At 40.7% G+C, this 20,775-nt stretch overlaps 1 protein-coding gene across 1 annotated transcript; it reads right to left on the bottom strand.

The window, feature by feature from the left end:
- Positions 1-315: 315 nt before the first annotated feature.
- On the bottom strand, positions 316-20,363 carry tmem240a (transmembrane protein 240a). The gene is made up of 4 exons (XM_068337373.1): positions 19,497-20,363; positions 18,999-19,105; positions 15,354-15,562; positions 316-1,547 (listed from the first exon to the last, which is right to left on the bottom strand). The coding sequence occupies exons 1-4, from the start codon at positions 19,551-19,553 to the stop codon at positions 1,393-1,395; spliced, it is 528 nt and encodes a 175-aa protein (XP_068193474.1). The 5' UTR covers positions 19,554-20,363; the 3' UTR covers positions 316-1,392.
- Between the last annotated feature and the right edge of the window lie 412 nt (positions 20,364-20,775).

The following is a 20,775-nucleotide window of genomic DNA, read 5'->3' as shown; positions in this document are numbered from 1 at the left end:
GGGTTGTTCTCCATCTAATCAGAATGTCAGTGTCATTGTTAGTCATTTCAGAGGTGGTGTTAGTTGGTGACTATAAAATATCTATTTGAATTACAATCAACTGAGTTGAGGTTGTCAGCAGGACCTGTGTATAATCAGATGTTGCTGCTCTGGAACGACCTCTCGCTGTGAGAGTGTGTTCTTGTTGTTCATGTGATTGGAATGACACAATCAAACATCAGAGGTCACTGTTGTGCTTCAATGGCACTTTTAATAAAACAGACATTTCATCCTCACAACAGCAATGTCTGGAGAGAGAGGATGAGGGGGGGTTGGGCGGGGGTTCCCTCTGCTGATAGGCTGGTTGCTGTTGATAAGTGAGAGAATTGGATGAAGAAAATTGAACTGTTGTTAAGCACAGTGTGGGGAAGATGGTGATGTGTGTGTGTGTGTGTGTGTGTGTGTGTGTGTGTGTGTGTGTGTGTGTGTGTGTGTGTGTGCGCGCGTGTGTGCGTGTGTTGAACTGACTCATCTAGGCTGGGTATTATTTCGCCATCTGTCTCCACTAAAAAATGACGACTTAGCAAAGAGAACCCCGACCACAACCGTGCAAGCTCCCCTCCCCCTCACATATTTACAGGAAAAATTAATACATTCAGTTAATTCACTAAGTAACAAAGCTAATTAATCTGTGTTTTAGCAGAAATCACATTGTTTCACATCCAGTTTCCAAGCAAACTCGTCTTTCTGTTCCATTCCTCTAATCTTTACACACAGTCCCTCATCAGGTTTCCTATTAATCACAGAAATCCCCCACACACCCCTTTAAAGACAGTTAATCCCTCTTGTCCATATTTATATCTATTTACAGAAGCAGCAATCTAACCATCACAAAAACCCACACGCCCAACATTCTCACTCACCCCCTCCCAACACCAAATTTGTCCCACTCCCACCCATTACAGAAAAAAAACCTCACACCCATCTTGCTGCCCCGTTCCACACACTGCCCACATCTTACCCTGTTCTAAAAGAGCATGCCGATTTAACAATGAACACAGAAAATGTCTCTATACAAGAAAAACACCCTTAAAAATGTTTTTTTCTTCTCCTCTAACAATGGTGGACATGGACATCAGACAAGATTTCAATGGAAACAAATATTTGTCATCTTGCTCCAGTTTGGGATTTGTTTAGTGCTGACGGAACAAGTTTAGTCTTAAGAAAGTCCAGTCATGGAAGTTTCAGGGGGCCAATGTTATGAAAATTAGGAGGGCAGTTTTCCAGGTTTTCTGAGGCAACAGTTGGCCAAGGAAGAGATTGGGAAGGTGGGAAAAGGGTCTTGGTGAGGAGAGTAGAAGTGGTTTCAGGTGACTGGGCATAGTTTTGTTGCTGTTGTTTTGTTTTTTAGAGTCAGAGGTGGCGTGGACTAGGGTGGCCGTTGTGGTAGAGCTTCTGCTTGATGTGGACCATGTTGCCGCTGGAGTCTTCTAGCTGTCTGAGCTGGGCTCTGCGGCGGAGGTCTCGTAGGTTGCAGAACTGGGGAAGCCATGACCAGGATGGGGTATCTGGAGGAAGAATAGAGGGGCAACAGGTGTTACTTTGGGACCAATAAACAAAAAAAGGTCTGGGGCGATGGTGCTCCAATCAAATCAAACAAAAAAATTAATGATAAATTAATAGACCGTGTGAGGATGGAGCCCTGAGGACTGGGTCTACTGTTTAGTAAAGTATCACCAGGAAATCAACTGGGGAAGACAAAATGACATCAACACCGTGTCATGACGTAAATACACAAAAATAAACACCCTAATCATCAAGAACACACAGACACATACACAAAAGACACACACACACACACACACACTGATTCCACTATCAGATGTCAAGACACCAATGAAGTTCCTCTGCACATGGCTGTGATTGCAAATGTGGTTTGTTAATGAAATTGAGCAGACATAAGCTGACAGCTGAATGCAGACGGAGCAGCATGTAGACGTACACATGCCTGGTATGGGGAAACACTCTGATGTAGAATCATTGCTGTGGCTTCCCAGCTTTAACTACAGATTTATGGTAGAACCAGCTCAGGCCTGTGTTGTGAACTGTCCCTTTCAATGTTAACATCCATCAGTCCACTTTGTAATATAATATATATGGATTTAGAGCTGCTGATAATGGCTTGTGATATTTTGTGACTGATTTTTCCTTGTCATGTTCATTTTCAGTGGGGGGATGATGGATAAATTCTGATTTGCGACCCTGACAAAATTCTAAACCATCCATCCATTTTCTTGTAGAGGAGTTGATGGTAATCATCTTGTCCACAGTTGCTTATTCAATTCTAAAGAAAATACTGAAAAATACATTTCATAGTGAATAAACTACTTCAAATTTCTACTATATTTCAAATCAGGTTATTTCAAAGGCAGGCCTGTAAATCTTATTAATGATCCCTGAATCACATGCAGTAAGAAGTATGTATCTCTATGGTGTGCAGCAGTAAAGTGAGTTATGAGCTGCAGGCTGACCCCAGACCCACAGAGATGGTGTCTTTTAGCTACCATCGTCATACTAGCTGCATAATGTGTAATTCTGAGATGTATGGCTAAGATTTTAATGGAGGGGGGCAAAGTGACAGTGATGAGATAAAAGATTGGGCTTCTGAAAAATTGGATGGTTATAGTAAATGAAGTCAATCTCATCAAGTGGATCATGATGTGGCCTTTGATTCATCACATTAAGGAACCGGGCACATGTGGTACCTGTGCTCTAAATCTATTACTTTTAGTTATAAAGATTATATAAACCTGATGTCTCTTTGCCTATTCAATCAGTACGCTACAGAATATACAGATTTTCCCGATTGAAAGGAGGACCTATGGGGACACTGGTGATTGTCTGGAAACAAAGAGGGGTTTCATGAATGCGAGGTGTAGAACACGAAGAGGGGAATGGCGGAGCTGATGGGGCTGAGCGAGGTCCACAGAGATGGCAGGAGAGAAAGGGCGAGCCCCAGACAGCAAGCCCAGTAGCACAGGATGAGCACAAGGAGGGGTGGTGGAGCTGGGGAGGATGTGGGTGAGGTGTTGGATGGAGGGGGGTTGAGGAGGAATGGAGTTATTTATAGCTGTGAATGGGTGTGCTGTCCACAAGGATTGTTCTGAAGGGTATTCAACGGAAAGAGGGCAACAAAGACAGTTTTATCTCATTTGAATTAAAGGATGGAGATGAGGACGGCAATGACAGATGTGATAATGCAAGGTGAAAAAAAAGTCAGAGGAAGGTTCTGTTGTGCTCTTTCAACGAGAGGGGAAGGGAGAGTGAAGCTCATCCTTTTGTCCAACGTTGAGACAGTTTTTGTGTTTTTCTTGCCAAAGAGACTGATATCAGATCAGCACATCCATGATAAGAAAAAAAAAGTTGCAGCAGGAAGCATTGTCAAGGAAATGGCTTGGAGAAGATTCAATAAGTGAAGAGGGAGGGGAGGGAGGAGCCAGAGGGAGGAGACCGAATTAGGAGGGGAAAGAAGGAAATGGGAATCAATGTGCATCTCAATACAGTGTGTGTGTATGTGTGTGTGTGTGTGTGTGTGTGTGTGTGTGTGGTTCTGACTTGTGATTCCAGCTGCTCTTTCTATTTATAGCTCTGGAGGAGTGCATGTGTGTATGTGGGGGTGGGGCTGTGACAGCATCTCCATTCTGCACACATAAAACACACACACACACACACACACGCACTCACACACTCAAACACACACACCTCCGCTCTGTCAGCCTCACCTTCACTCATCTTAGGGAGACTAAATGAGACTGACCTAGCATCAACGTCACAACTGAGATGCGCACACACACACACACACACACACACACACACACACACACACACACACACACACACACACACACACACACACACACACACACACACACACACACACAAGGGGCATTCCCTCCCAGCAGAGAAGGCTGTGTCCCCCACTCTATACCTGCTGTAATGACATCACTGTTCCATCGTCTGTTTTAAACATCATGTATTTTTGTGCTTCTGTTCTGAATCAAAACCAGTAAAACCCTTTCTACACACACACATACACACATACACACACACACACACACACGACTATACCGGTGGTCCCCAACCACCAGGCCGCGGACTGGTACCGGTCCGTGGTCATTTGGTGCCGGGCTGCACTGATAGAAAAAATAATTTAATTTGAAAAGTGACGTCTGTGCAGAATGAGTGCATGTGTTTGACCTGCTTGACAGGTCTCGGTCACGTGACAGGTTACCAACCGTTACCCCTAAATTAAGCGCCCACAACTGCGCCAGTGTTCTGGATTAAAGTCAAGGCAGATTATCCTGAGATCAACCAGAAAGTACTGAAAAACCTGCTTCCATTTCCAACCTCCTGTCTTTGTGAAGCTGGATTTTCTGCAGTGACCGTAAAGAAAACCAAACTGAGGAGTAGACCAGACGTCCAGAACACACTTCAGGTGTCATTGTCTCCCATTACCCCTAGATCAGCGGTCCACATCCACTAATTCTCATTATTGAATTCTCATTATTTGATTGAATTGTTCAGGGCGGCATGGAACACGGCGGTTCTGGGTTTGAGTCCCACTCTATGCGGAGTTTACATGTTCTCCCCATGTCTGCGTGGGTTCTCCGGCTTCCTCTCACCTCCAAAAACATGCGCTTCAGGTTGATTGGCCAGTGACAAATTGCCCGTAGGAATGAGTGTGTGTCTGTGCACGGTTGTCTGTCTTTGTGTGTAGCTCCGCAGTACACTGGCATCGTGCCTGGAGTGTCCCCCGCCTCACACCCTATGCCAGCTGGGATAGGCTCCAGTTCCCCGTGACCCGCTACGGCGGATAAAGCAGCAGAGAATAGATGGATGGATTGACTTGTTCACCCTTTTATTGGAAATGATCAGTATTTTTTCCTACGTTGAATGCACTGATTATAAGTCGCTACATTTTAAAATAAACCTCATCAGTGCAGTCACTTGAATCAAGTTTTTAATATAATTATCTCTTACATATATATATTTTTTTACAGAGATGTTGATTATCAACTTATGAAAAAAAGGTTGTTTATTATGTGTTGATGTCTGCATTTTACATAAAACCACTGCAGATAATTTATTATTAGACTACAGCTGTCCAGGTGTCATTAATGATTATCGAGCAAATGAAAACCGGTCCATAAAAATATTGTCTTAGATGAAACCGGTCCGTGGCGCAAAAAAGGTTGGGAACCGCTGGACTATACAGTCCTATAATAGCAGCTCCTAAAAAAATTTCCACATAAAATGTGGGAATACTACAGAAATTATAAATCCCTTTTCAGTTTGAGAATATAAACATTTTTGTATTATCCATCCGCCTTTAATTTTTGAATGATACTTCCACGTCCTGCCTGAGGAGTTTTCCCATGTATCCAGGTCACAACCACCTACTTTAGAATCATCCTTAAAGCAGAGGATCCAGGCCACCGCCACAGTAAAAGCCTACATTTTACAGAAGGCAGCAGGAGTCGATGTGAGTTTAAGTTTTGTTGCAATATTCAGTAGCTCTAAATTAAGATAATTTGTGCCAGTTGAATGCAGAAAACTTTCACCTTGGCCGTGAAAGCTTGTGAAATCAGAGTGAGTGTGAGCAACTAAAACACTAAATGCTCAACTCCTCGTCTTGCCAGAGCAGAAATCTGAATCCTCCGTGCTGTTGTTTGTTTCTTCAACACAGCTTCAGACTGAAAGATTTCATGCTGCCATGTCATGATTTCACATGTTTTTAATAGCTGCCAAGCTTTAGAACCACTGAAAGCTTTTTGTTTAAATTTATTTTTTTCATTTTGGCACAACCGTTTAAGCCAAAGAAAGCTGGCAAAAGCCATACGCCGCTTATGTTGTCTCATTAAATCTGCCGAATTCTTCTGCTTTAGCTAAACTTACTGTAGATTCAGTGACGTGCAGTCAGAGAAGGCAGGTGAGGCACGGCCTTCACTTCGTGGGAGAAGCCACGAAGTGAAGCACGCAGTGGTGATCCCAGGGATTTGGCCGTGGATTCCTCTTCCTCAGCGGTAGAAGAAGTGACAGTAAACTTCAATCTATAGTCAGCGAGTCAAGTGCAGCTAATCATTTATTTTCTGCTCGCCTTGCCTTACGATAAAAATGGAGGATTAGGTATCTCAACTCAAAATGTTTTGCTTTTGTTCAGAAGGAGCTGCGCATGGACTTCATTTATAAGTAAACATAAAAAAAAGTGTAGGTAACAACATAAGTTTTTTCATCAAATGTGTTTATCTGTGTTACAGTTTGTATGTGTAAATAATTCTGCTATGACACTTTAAAAATAACCCACTCACCGTTGCTTATTAAATGGTGAATAAGCTACACCGTTGGTTAGTATGTTGTAAACATCTTCATCTGATTGTGATGAAGTCAGTGCCTCACCAGCCATGAACCTCACCGCACGTCACTGCCGTAGATGCATCCTTCATCTTTCAGCACAAGGTTTGAGAAGTTAAACGATATTTCAAAGACAATGTTGACAGGAAACAGGAAATTAAGGAGCAACTATGACTCTCAGTGGGAGTTAAACAAACCGTCGAGAATGCAGCTTCTACTACAGTACAGAGAATGAGGGGAGTTTGATCCGGTCTGAGACCTGCTGCAGTTACATGTGAATTTACTGTTTTGTAATAAAAAAAGGACTAAAAGATATTCTCTTAACTTTAAATCAGTACGTCACATTCATTTAGGCATTGATAATTTGTTATCTTCAGCGTAATGTGACATAAACAAAATGTACATCTACACCTGAAACACTGTGTAGCTTTTATTTAGATAAATAGATCAACAGACAGACAATATAGATAGATAGATAGATAGATAGATAGATAGATAGATAGATAGATAGATAGATAGATAGATAGATAGATAGATAGATAGATAGATAGATAGATAGATAGATAGATAGATAGATAGATAGATAGATAGATAGATAGATAGATAGGTGGATGGATAGGTGGATGAATGACTAATGAATTTCTCTTTTTTATATACATTATCACGTTTCCCTGTATTTATTTACATATAATCACATTTTCTTTCATTCGCTATCACGTGATTCATTTATTAATTTACTTCATCTTTTTTTGTGTTGTTATTTATATTTTCTTCTTTTTTTTTACACATGGTCATACATTATACATATCATACATATTTTTCCTATGAAATTCATATCAGGTGTTCATGTTATCTGTGAACATCTGTGGACCTTCCTTCACACAGAGTGCTACAGGACCAGGTTCGACCCAGGACCTCCTTGCAATCATGTGACAGCAAACCACTCTGCACTCATAATGGTCTCAGTGACTGGGCTCCACACGCAGACATTTCTGGGACATACAGCTACTCCTGAGGCAGGAACAGTATCATTAGTTTAGCTGAAGGCCCTGCATACCCATGGTGTGATTTTAATTATTTTGGCAGATTTAGAACTCTGTGTGTGTGTGTGTGTGTGTGTGTGTGTGTGTGTGTGTGTGTGTGTGTGTGTGTGTGTGTGTGTGTGTGTGTGTGTGTGTGTGTGTGTGTGTGTGTGTGTGTGTGTGGCTGGACTCAAATTCTTCAAACTTCGATCAAGATTGACTGACATTCCTCCATCTCTCCAATTAGATTTGTTGTATGAGACAAACAGCTATTTAGCACTTAGTACACTGTAAAAAAAGATCAATTCACTGTTGGTTTTAAATTATGCTTGTAAATGGAACAGAAAGATATTTGCACACATTTTAATAGGCTGTACTATAGTACTACACTTCCCTACCTGCATTGAAAAGCTGTAAAATGATGCTTTTCATTTCTGAATGGAGCATACATCGATATTAACTTAGGAATTCTGGTAATGTTCCTGTAAATTCTTACACAGCTGAGAGGAGGTCTAATTTGAGCCTAAATGAAACCCTGTGTTGGTGTACAGGGTCTTCATACCTCATGAGTCAATGCCAGCGAAGATACTTTTTGAGATTAACCATTCACAGTAGAAAATACCAGTAAATGAATTCATTACAGTTGAACTTTCCAGCCTTAAATGATGAGTGTTTTCAGTTCAACATAGCTTGCTGATTGTTTTTAAACACAGCAAGCTCAGCACAACTATTCTAGTATAGAATGTTTTTAAAACAGCAAGGTAAGAAATGGTAAGACACTTTTGAAGCGGGCTACAAATTAACTAGTAGTTCAACACTCAGGGAATTTGATTGTAAGGTTAAATGACATATTTCAATATTCCAGTTGTGTTTCCAATGTATAGTAATGCATCCAAAACTTTCAACATTTTAGAATGATATTCAGTAGGAAATGTTTTGGGCATAAACATTATTTTAAATCCAGTAATGGTCATTTTGGGGATACCCTCAACTAAAATGACAGACAAAGATCTGATTTATATAATGAGAATATTACTCCTGTGAGCAAAGAAATGTGTGACAGCAGCTTGGCTGGACCAACATCCCCCAGAGTAACACAATGGATAGAGAGACTCAAAAATGTGTTCACTATGGAGAAAATTACTGCAAAACTACAACTGAAAACAGAGAAATTTCTGTCAAGATGGGCACCAGTGATTGAGGCTATACAACTCTAATGTATGTATGAATGTACATGAATATATGAACATACATGAGAAGTGTATGAAGAATGAGTATATGTATATATATAAAAATACATTTTCCTTTTCAGATTGTTTATTTTCATGCAATTTATTTTATACCATTATGTTAGCTTTTATGTTAATTTGTATTGTCATTTGTGTGTACATCTCCCTGTCCTTGGTTTAATTGTTGAATAAAGACTAAGTAAAAAGAAACAGTAAGATTTGAACATTAAATATTGAATTTTTTATATTAAATATGTCAAATACAGATTAGCAAATCAGTGAATATGAGTTGAGACCGTGAGTTGAGACCGGAATGCAGAGTCGCAGTCTTAAACAGGTCTCTGCGCACCTAGAACGGTCACCCACTGTAATGTTATCTACTACACATTCACCCACTGTATTGTTACCCACTATACGGTACCCACCATACTGTCTGTCCCCCGACCATTTAAAGTTAATTTATGTAAAACTAATTCATTCCAAGTCCAGAGGAAAGCAACTGGACATTAAAATTTAATAAAAATCAAAACCAAGACTCCACCAGCTCCAGAGTACAAGAAAATAAAATGTGGTCTCCTCAATATTAGATCTCTGTCTTCGAAAGCTGTTTTAATCAATGACATTATTTCAGATTATCATATAGATTTATTCTAACGGAAACCTGGCTAAGTGAGGATGAGTATTTTTTCCCTAAATGAAGCTACTCGTCCTAGTCGCCTAAATTATCTGACCCGTTGAGTCTCAGGCAGAGGTGGAGGAGTTGCTTCTATTTTTAATTCCTCGCTACAATTGAGCCCTAAACCAAAAATGATCTTAAATTCATTTGAAAGTCTTAATCTGAGCCTATCAAACCCAATCCACAAACTACTTCAGCCTCTATTATTTGTCATAATTTATCGTCCTCCTGTTCCATACAGTGACTTTCTATATGAATTTGCTGACTTCTTAACTAGTTTAATTCTTAACACTGATAATGTCATCGTTGGTGATTTCACTATTCACGTGGACGACAGTAATGATAGCCTCAGTAGTAGATTCATTGAACATCAACAAGGTAATTCAGAACTCTGCCAGGCCATCCTCACACTCCACATTACCTGAATCCTCGTCCCCCCCACCCACCTGTCATTCTGAGGTTTTATTTTCAGAATTTAAAGTGGCTTATTTGTCAGTCTGATTGTTCTTTGAAATCCTCTGTTAGGGCGCTTCCAGTGATTCAAGTGATCATCATCATCATTGTCGTCATCTTCATAATGGGAGGTCAGTGTTTACTGTCCCCATAGCAGTGGAAGTCAAAGCTTTTGAACCATTAGTTAAATGAACTTTTAGTTTTGACCATTTAAAAATAGCAGTAAAGTCTGTCATATGTCTTCTTCTGAAATTACAACACTGAAGTTTAGTCCTGCTGCTGAAATTGCAAGTATCCAATACCACTTAAAGTAGTCATAATAAACACAACAAAGAAATCTATATTCAACTGTTAGGGGACAAATAATATTCTAGCGTAGCTTTTTATATTTATATTAGTGCTGTCAGGCGATTTAAAAAAATAATCTAATTAATTACAGGATTTGTAATTAATTAATCTAATTAATCACATTTTAATCTCATACCTGCTAAAGGACCCAAAATAAAGGATTTGAATTCTAGGACATTACAAAATTGTAGTACATGAATAATCAATAGAATACACCAAGAAGTGAATATTTGAAATCGACATTTTTAGTGGTTAAGTGTGCTTTATAAATGAAATTCAAAAGAAAAAAAGGCCAAGCACATCAGCAAACCAATGAGGCCAGGTGCATTTCTCAAAAATGCAATACAAATACAGTTAAATAAAATAAATACAATTCAGAAATAAAATAAGGCTGAGTCTCAAATAGGCACACAAGCAGACTCAATCAAAATGAATACTACAGCTGACTCAATACATCAATTTAAAATGAATAGTATAACATGCCTCTAAATAAGGCAACATCAATAGAAAAATGCCAACAGACATCTCCTTTAAAAGGGTTAGCTAACGTTACAGGAACTGACAACAGACAACTCTGTCCTTGACATGTTTTGCATTTAAATGATACGTTAGGCTGGAGCTGCTGAGGTGATATGAAAATAATAATAATAATAATAATAATAATAATAATAATAATAATAATGATAATAATAATAATAATAACGATGATAATAATAATAATAATAATAATAATGATAATAATAACGATGATAATAATAATAATAATAATAATAATAATAATGGATTCGATTTATATAGCGCTTTTCTGGACACTCAAAGACGCTTTACATCGGATCCATTATTCATTCACTCCTCATTCATACTTGGTGATGTTAAGCTACGTGTGGCAGACATATGGAGGCGTCTACAGTGCAGAGTCACTGCGTTTTTGTTGATAGTTCCGTCTTTGTTCTTTTTATAAATAAAGTTTCCTCCCAAAGGTCCGAGTGGGCTTTCCTCACTCTCCTGTGTCGTGTCCATCTCTGTTGTCAGTCACCCTGCTTTTGACTAGTGGTGCAGGTACGAAGTAACGTCACTGCAGCCTACAGGTCCCTCAATGGGCCAAATTTGCCACTCGCGATTAATTGCGTTAATTTTTATAATGCGTTACTTTGCAGCGTAATTAATTAATCTAATTAACGTGTTAAAGTGACGGCCCTAATTTATATATTATGACGTAGCCCTGCAATGAGATGGTATCTTATCTGGGATGTACCCCACCTCTCACACGTAGAAACCTGGGACAGGCTTCCGCTGGTCCCTGACCCACAAGGTCAATAAGTGGCTATAGAAGAAGAGGATGGATGGATGGCTACTATGACAGAATAATTAAAAATTCTACTAAAATTATCTCACTCAACATAAGCGGTCACAAAAACGTCCTTCTCCTTGCTATGTGCGCATAACATTTCAGCTAACAGAAATGGCATCGTGTAACGATAAAGCATAGCGCTGACAAATTGATGTATATCATCAAAATTCATTCAAAAATTGTATTTTGAAGTAGACACCTGCCAGACTTTTTTGCAGACAACGGTTTTGGAAAAGCCATGTCAAAAAAACCTGAACTGGATTGTTTTGCTTCCTTAGATGTTTGTTTTCCTAATTTCCGCTATGTCTCTTTTTTTTTCATTCTTTGCCCTGAATTTGGGTTCATGCTTTTAAGATGTGTAATGTATTGAATGAATAATTCAATACTTACTTACTATGTAATTTTATCATAAATAATGAGTGTAATATGTAAGGTATATAGTAATCACACTTAATTATAGCGCTATTATTTTATTATGGATGCTACTCTATGAAAAATAAGAAGACTATAAGTAATAGACAATTTTAATGCAGATCTGCTGCCAAGATGAGAATAAAGCATTTTAAGTATAGTTACTTCAGCTATTAGCCAACATGAATGGTCACAGAGTTGGAGGGTTTCCTTTATGATTTTTAGAGAGTTCCCACCGAACACAGAGGAAGACCAGTGACACCAGACAAATTTGCGTCAAGCCCTGGCAGGAAGGTTACGAACCAGAGTCTGACCAACTGCTATTCTAACCTGGCAAGTCTTTGTGCATACAGGAACATGGTGTACAAAAATCCTCCTCTCATTCTTAATGCCTTATGGTAAAAATAAAACGGTTCAAGATTTTGTTTGTGTTTTTTTCCTGCCAAAGAGCGTTGCAAATCCTCGCACATCTGAAGTGAACAAAAAGACTCGTGTAATATTTAAGGGACTGCTAAGCTCACGCTTTAGTTCTCTAAAGGGACAGTAAGTTAAAATGAACCGCGTCTGTATTTGAAGTCCATAAGTTAAAAAAAAGGCTTAGTGGCCTTTTTATTTTTTTATTTGCAACAGGGACTTAGAAAAATGAAATTTGTGGTAAGTTATGGAGTGCGCATGACAGAGGAAGTGACACAACCGTAGACCACGGAGTGATCCATATCAGTGCAGATAAAACTAGCGACAAGGTGAAGAGCCTGCATTTTCGTAATAATTTATCCAAATATCGCCAAAAATAATGTCGTCATCATCGGAAACTAAAGACGAGTTGAACTGAACATTTAAAGTGAACCCACCTGGGGGGTAATTATTCCACATAATTACCACCCGATGTATGCGGAGGATGACAGTTTGGACATCTAGCGACTCATCCCAGGTGTCTCTCATCTGAATCACATTCTGACAGAGATATCCAAATAGTTATAACGTCCCATTTTGGTTTACTGTGTGTATGGAAAAGTTAATCGCACTACAGATGCTAATGCACTGTCTATGGGATTTTCCATATTATGTTACCATTGAGCTAACCGTTATTCGTTACTGTGGGACTGTGTGGAATAAATAAAAACTCTAGTTTATATTAATATGTCTTGTATTTACGAATGTATAAGGATCAGGACCTGACACGCTGTTTTTGTGTGTTTTATTTCAGTGTCACAGATCTTGTCAGTAAAATGACCTGTCTATCACTTTTGATATTGTTTACTTTTCGCGAGTGCCATAATCGTGCAATAATCTCGTCATAAAAACATTTATACAATACCTGCAGTAGCTCCAGACATTAATTAATTATCCACTAAACCTTGGGAATTCAGAATAAATACTTTGGGTTGTCCGAAAATGATCTTACCTTCAAATCTCTTTGGAAATCATCCGAGGTAACGTGCTCATGGCAGATCCTCAGATCCTTGGTCATAATGACCCTGTTTATCCGTGCTCTCCATCTCCTTCCTAGTTTTCCAGAACGTATTCTAAAGAACGACAGGTCCTTGTCTTTGTGTTTACGTCCTGTTGTGTTGGCACAACCGTTCACCTCTCAGGTAACCATGATATTTATCAAGTTAATTGCGTCGTTGATTACATTGTCTTCAGTGGCTACCGAACTACGTTTGTCACCAATGACGTATGACGCCCACGTGACCAATGGATGTGGAAACTGCTGCGGCACAGATTTTAAGGCTTTCTGACCAAAGGGATGATTCTACACATATAAAATTTATTTTTTCTTCTATTATCATAATGATGAATAACATACAGTGCCTTGCAAAAGTATTGGCCCCCCAAGAACTTTCTGACATTTTGCTACATTTCAGGATTTAAACTTAAAGATAAAAAACTGAAAATATTTTTCAAGAATCAGCAACAAGTGAGACACAATTGTGAAGTTGAACCAAATTTATTCAACATTTTATATTGTGTTGACAAATAAAAACTGAAAAGTAGGACGTGCAAAAGTATTGGCCCCCTTTGAGTTAATACTTAATACTCTCTATAAGTTTTCACATCTTGAGACAAATATTTGCTCATTCCTCCGTACCAAACAGCTCAAGTTCCTGAAGGTTAGATGGAGATTGTTTGTGCACAGCAATTTTCAGATCTTTCCACAGATGCTCTATTGGATTGAGGACTTTTCCTTGGCCATTCTAACACCTTGATATGGTTACTTTTAAACCATTCCATTGTAGATTTGAATTTATGTTTAGGATTATTGTCCTTTTGGAAGGTGAACCTCTGCCCCATCCTCATGTCTTTTGCAGACTCCAACAGATTTTCTGCGACAATCGTCATGTATTTGTCTCCATCCATCTTCCCATTAACTCTAATGATCTTCCCAGTCCCTGCTGAAGAAAATCAACCCCAGAGCATGATGCTGCCACCACCACGTTTGACAGTGGAGATGTTTTCAGGGTGATGTGCAGTGTTACTCTTAAGCCAAACGTAATATGTCGCATTCAGCCCAAAATGTTCAATTTTGGTCTGATCTGACCAGAGCACCTAGTTCCTCATGTCATCTGTGTCTCCCATGTGGCTTCTTGCAAACTCCAGACGGGCCTTTTCATGGTTTTCTTTCAGAAATGGCTTTCTCCTGCCACTCTTCCATAAAGGCCAGATTTATGCAGAGTACAACTAATAGTTGTCTTCTGGACAGATTGTCCCACCTCAGCTGTGTATGTCTGCAGGTCATCCTGCGTGATCATGGACCTCTTGATTGCTTCTCTGCTTAGTTTCCTCCTTGTTTGGGCTGAAAGTTTAGAGGTCCTGGTAGGTCCAGGTCTTGGTAGGTTTGCAGTGGTTCTATGCTCTCTCCATTTTGATATTACTGCTCGCACAGTGCTCCGGGAGACGTTTAAATATTGTGAAATCTTGTATACCATTCCTGCTTTAAACATTTCCACAACTTTATCCCAGACCTGCCTGGTGTGTTCTTTGGTTTTCATGACGCTGTTTGTTCTGCAGTGTTCCTTTTACCGACGTCTCAGACCATCACAAAGCAGGTGCATTTAAACTGAGACCAAATGACACACAGGTGCACTTTGTTTGTCAGTGTTAGTCATTCAGGTCAACACTGGATCGTTCAGAAGTCATCAGAGAACTTCTGGAGTCGGTTAGCTTAGCTGAGAGAACAGGGGGCCAATACTTTTGCACGTCCTACTTTTCAGTTTTTTATCTGTAAACACAATATAAAATGTTGAATACATTTGGTTCCACTTCACGATTGTGTCTCACATGTTGTTGATTCTTGAAAAATATTTTCAATTTGTTATCTTTAAGTTTGAAGCCTGAAATGTGGCAAAACGTCAGAAAGTTCTTGGGGGGCCAATACTTTCGCAAGGCACTGTACTGTATATGTCACTTAAAATTAAGTTTACTGTCACTTTAATATGCATCTGCAGATGATTGGCTGACAACAAACTTACCGTAGTACCGACTCGCCCTCCAGGCCCTGACAGCACAGTGTAGGACTCCATCCAGCCACAACAGCAGCCAGCTAATGCAGAAGCCCAGCAGCAGCCCCAGCATCAAGTCCATTTCCTGCTTGGTCACACTGTCACTCACAAAGTAGTTCTCTGACGAGTCCACCAAGGAATGGTCCCCATCATACGGAATTACGTAGTGGACATGATGCCTGGGGCAAGGACAGACAGGGGAAGATCACGGAAGCATTATATATCTTTATTTGCAAATCAACACATAATATTACAGTTCAACAGCCAGAAATGAACATGTATAAGCTACAGTATCTCTGGTTCCTGCCCTGCCTCCACCAAGTTGTAATGAAATCAATTCCCCAGAAATATGGAGATGATTTGTGATATTTCTTTTTAATTTCAAAAAGGTGCTCTGCCTGCTCTGACTGGGCATTCACATCTCACAGGACAGACAAGAACTGCAATGAAAAATAATGAAATATTTGTTCATAAATGGAAACTTAAGATACATTTGGTATTTGTAGTAGAGCAGTTATTGAATGAACAGGACTCTGTTGTGCGTCATCTGAGAGATCACTGGTATAAGGACATTACATTGTACTCTGTACATCAGCAGTTGTATTACGAACAGATCAAAAATGATCAAGTTCCTTACAAACATTTTCCACATTACTAGTGTTGACTGTACTCCACTGTAAACCATCTACATCCAATTCATGTTGGGCTCACCTTCCCCATTGAGAGGGGATGAAGGCTTTTTACAATCTATCCAGTGGTTTGTTATTTTACCGCTAGTCTTCTGAGGGCGTTCAAAAGAGACTAGTCAAACGTCAGCCTGTAGAGGCGATTCCTGACCTTTATGATTCAACATTATAATTACACATCTGATAAATATTCACGTGTCTGACACTCCACACCTCTAGTTTGTAGCACTGTTATCTACATGTTGGAATAAAAATCTGCTTTACCCATCTACACTTCTGACTGATATGATGCCTAAGTCATTAAATCTGATATTTTTAACATCCAGTGCCTGAGTTTTACCAACATGATGCACTGGGAGTTGTCTTCAGCGTTTCCTTCTGAGTACAGTATGTTCAAAAGCTCTGAGAAGAAACATTAATCTCAACAAAAAATGCAGCTTCATTCAAACATAATAAAAAGGAAATCCACCTGTGTCGTTTGACTGACAAATGATCTCAGGAAGTTGCAGAGCACACAAACGGCAGCACTTTTGGGATTAAAACAGCTCTTGCAAATTAGCACTTTAAATGTTTAAGTGAAGCATAGTGGCGCCACATGGGGGATTAGACTTTTGGACCTTGATGGCTTGAGCCACTCAGCCACTGAGGTCCATTAACACCTAAACTTTTTATGAAAAAATAAAAAGTCACATGCAAAGAAGCCGAGACATGTTCTCAGGTTTGTCTTTCTTTTCTGAAGTCAGATTTTGTCTTGAAAACCTGTAAACTAAACAGAATTATGTCATGCTGCCTCGACAGTCCTGTCCATCTTTCTTCTACAAACGATTGTGTGTGTCCTCATTTTACTGTCAAACGAGTTTTGTGTAATATTAAAACATGAAAACTCAACAATAATAGTATTTGGCTCATTACAGGACATCTATTCCTCACAACAGCATCGACATCACTCAACAGGATGTACCCAGCAGCACACACAGACCCACTTCCTCCAATCACTTCCTCTGCCACAGACGCAGCTCCTGTAGACAAGTCAGCCCGTCAGAGAATCTTCAACTAGATCCAAATCAGAGCACAAGGGCTGCCAAATAAAATGAAACTGGCTGTGCCCTCAAGCCAGATAAGGTGATTGCTGTGGGCGTCATGACACCTCCACGCCGCACAGATGGAAGTGCAGGTAACTGAAGCTCGACTAACTCTGCACTCCTATCCTGTCTTTCTGTGGTTTATGTGAAAAGAGAAGACTTGCTGTCAGTCAGGAATGTTTCCAAGTCAGTGAAAGACGCCATGCGACTCCAGTATTTAGAGGTGTAACCACTGACTGCCCAGTGGTTTGGAGTTTAGTTCCTCTACTTTATGTCTGCCTAGACACTGATGAAGCTTAACTTTAGTTCAGCTTTATGGGTGTTTATATTCTGATTTTATTTGCTAAAATTCCTGTTGACAATCTTTTTGGCCTATCGACAATAATATTTTAGTTTATCCCTGATAATATACCATCCTAAAACATGTTTCTGTCTTGATTTCTCTACATAACATGACATTTGTCCATACGTGAGAAGGTTTTCCAAACATTATTTCTCTCAGACACACATAATGTGACAGATGACCCAATTGTGTGTTGAATAAAGACACAGTTGAACTGGCCTTTTAATGCCAGTAATGAACTGCCAGCAGATCAGCCCCCTCACTGCAGTATGCACAGTATACACTGCTGTTTTGTTTTAATGTGCATCTGTTCAACTCGCAACAACATCAGTGGAGACATTCCCCATACAGCCCTGCCCTCATGGCTAGAACTGCTTTCCTGCAGGATACCAGTAAACTAGAAAAACATTTGTGTGGATCCACTTCTTCTCCTTTAGGCCATTCCCTTCAGGGGTCGCCACAGCTTCTTCTTCTTCTCTCACACCAACTACCTTCATGTCCTCTTTCACTACATCCGTCCTCTTCTCTCTCTCTTCCTACGAACACACCTTCCTCCTCTCCTTCTTCGACCAACAGTAGTCCAATTTCCACCGGCACCCTGTAGGTGAACAGTACCGATGGCAACCGTTGTTAACCCGGGCCTCGACCGATCCAGTATGGAAGTCATAGATTTGATTTGTATGTGGATCCACTGTGTTAGAAGACTTTAAATCTTGCTTCATCACTGTTGTAATACCCTTGGGTCCAGTAAAATTGTGAAAAACCTTGAAAAGGCCTGCTTCTCTCTCTCTCTCTCTCTCTCTCTCTCTCTCCTCAGATACACCTACAGCCTGTTGGAATATTAAACGCATACTGTTGGTGGAAACTGCATAACACAAATTAAATCCAAATTAATTTATTAATGAATGGCTTGCTGCTGCTGCCCCCCCCCCCCCCCCCCCACACACACACTTCAAACGTACCCTCACTTTGACAGCAAACGGCAGGTATGAGCCATTCAGCTCCATAGCCCTTCATAAACTGTAACCACTTTACTTCAACACTCAGGTTTATAATTGGCCCAGCAGGTTTATATTCTCACCGACACCGAGAAGGCCTGCGTTAATCCCACGGCGCACTTGATTCTCGGATTGTTTTTGAACGGCCTTACATTGCTCATAGTTCATTACCTATTTATGGCTCCGACACACACCTTCGTACATGCAGCAATGCCGAAATCCTCGCGACAAACACGCACAATGAAGAAAAACGCGCCGCACCGAACGATTTTCCGTAAGAGCGAATAAACCGTGGATGAAAACATCCTCCGCTATGGAGGCGCGCACACGGGCTGGCGGCAGGTCGGCTTTTTTGCGGGGGCTTCGCCGTCAGAAATCTTCGAGGCCTCCTCAGCAATTAAGATTTGACGGGTAAAAAAAAAACAAAACCCCACAAACACACACACACACACACACACACATCACCATGTTTATCCCAAATATGGTAGGAGGATGATGGCATTTACCTTCCACAGTTGCAATGACAGACGCGGTCCTCCCCTCGTAGATGCGGTAAGATGTAGTTGTGAAAGCGGTCCAGTAGTGCGTTCATGTCCATTAAACAGGCTATCGCCTGCAAAGAACCATGCAAGTCAGCTGGGACATGTCAACCAGTAGGCTAGGCTATTCTTACGGGCAGGGAAGGATTCTTTCTAAATATATCAGGATAAATAACGACAAGGCTCTTTAAAAATGAAGAGAACAGCCTCGGCAGATCCTCCCGATTTTAAGCAGGAGATTTTGCCTCAAAACAGATATATATTATTTATTTATGACAGCAGGTAATTATAGGTAGGATAACCTACTTCCACATGTCATAGATACGCCTGCTGTGTTCAGTGGTTCCTTGCAAAAAATGTGGCACATTTCGGGCACATTTTTAATATTCTGATCTAACAGGCTATTGGCCTCAGTGAGTGGATTCGAAAACCTTGTTGTGGTTGAGGGAGGTGCAAATGTCTTACCATTACAACTGAAGCACCAAGAATCATAAAAATCATGGTGGTTGTGATCATATGCATCAAAAACTTCCAAACTGGCCGCCGTCCTGAAGCCCGGGGTTCTACGCGCGGCAGTGGAGACGCTCCGGCTGGGCTCTGGGCGCTCTGTCCCGGCAGGAGCCGCGCATGGAGCCGCCGCGCCGCTCCAGGCTCCTTCAAACTGCCCGGTCTCCCTCCCTCCTACCCGAGCACGGTAAGCCGCTCTCTCAAGCCCTCACTGCTGCCCTCTCTCCATCCAAGTATCCCCCCACCCCAGTCGGTCAGATGCGTCTGCCGTTCGCTCCAAGGAGGCAGTCCTCTCCTAATTACCGATGCAAAAGTGATCGGTTCTCCCGAGTGCGATTCTTTTTCTATCCAGGTTTGAAAAGAGCATAAAGAAAACACCTAAACCTCCTTCGACAACTAGAAGGTATCCCTCGGTATCCTGTCCACCTTTTCCAAGTTATTCCAGACCTGTGCTGCGCGTTAACACCGGCGAATTCTCTCCTCCATCGGCGAAAACAATCGATCTCTCGCTCTCCTGGACGTTTCAAAGAACTGCACCAACTCCTCTCACGGCCATCGCCCTCGTCTTTCTCGAAATGCTTGATAACATCGACATGAGGTCCAGACAGCTCCAGTCCGGAACTAGTCCCTGCCTGCGCCCAGAGTCCTATTTTGATCCCACAACGGCGACTGCACCAAGGCCCGGGTCCAGACACGCATGATTATCCCATCCTGGCTTCCAGCAGCTACAAGAACATCCACTCCCACCTCGTGTGCATGTGCGAGTGCATGTGGATGTGCACCGGGTGTGCGTGTATAATAGAGAGTGTAGTGGGCGGTATGAGAAGGGAGAATTGCAAACCGCCTTTATGGCATCAGCCTATAGGTTCATCATTTATAGTGCAGATGCAACGAACCGACTACAGAAATGATGCTATAGTCATGAGAATTAACTTCCTATTGGCTCCAGAGGATTAACCCCTTTCCCGTTTTGCCATAACCCCCCCCCCCATAAATCTGTCTTGAAGGAAGCAGTTAAAGGGGTTATAAATTCAGAACTGCTAGACTGGCATCGTCTGACACGATGTTCCTTACAATGAAAGTAGTTCATAGTCTTGTTTCTAAAATCAAAGTGAAACAGCGACTCCTGACTGAAATATTCTTATAATAATTTTTATCTTATGATGATGATTACACAGTAATTACGCTAAGCCAAAATAGGATTTCTGAATGTATTGTTGTGTAAAAGTATGTGGAT

Source organism: Antennarius striatus, chromosome 2, assembly GCF_040054535.1.
Source record: "Antennarius striatus isolate MH-2024 chromosome 2, ASM4005453v1, whole genome shotgun sequence".
Classification (NCBI taxonomy): Eukaryota; Metazoa; Chordata; class Actinopteri; order Lophiiformes; family Antennariidae; genus Antennarius; species Antennarius striatus.
This window is presented reverse-complemented; position numbering and strand designations above follow the sequence as displayed.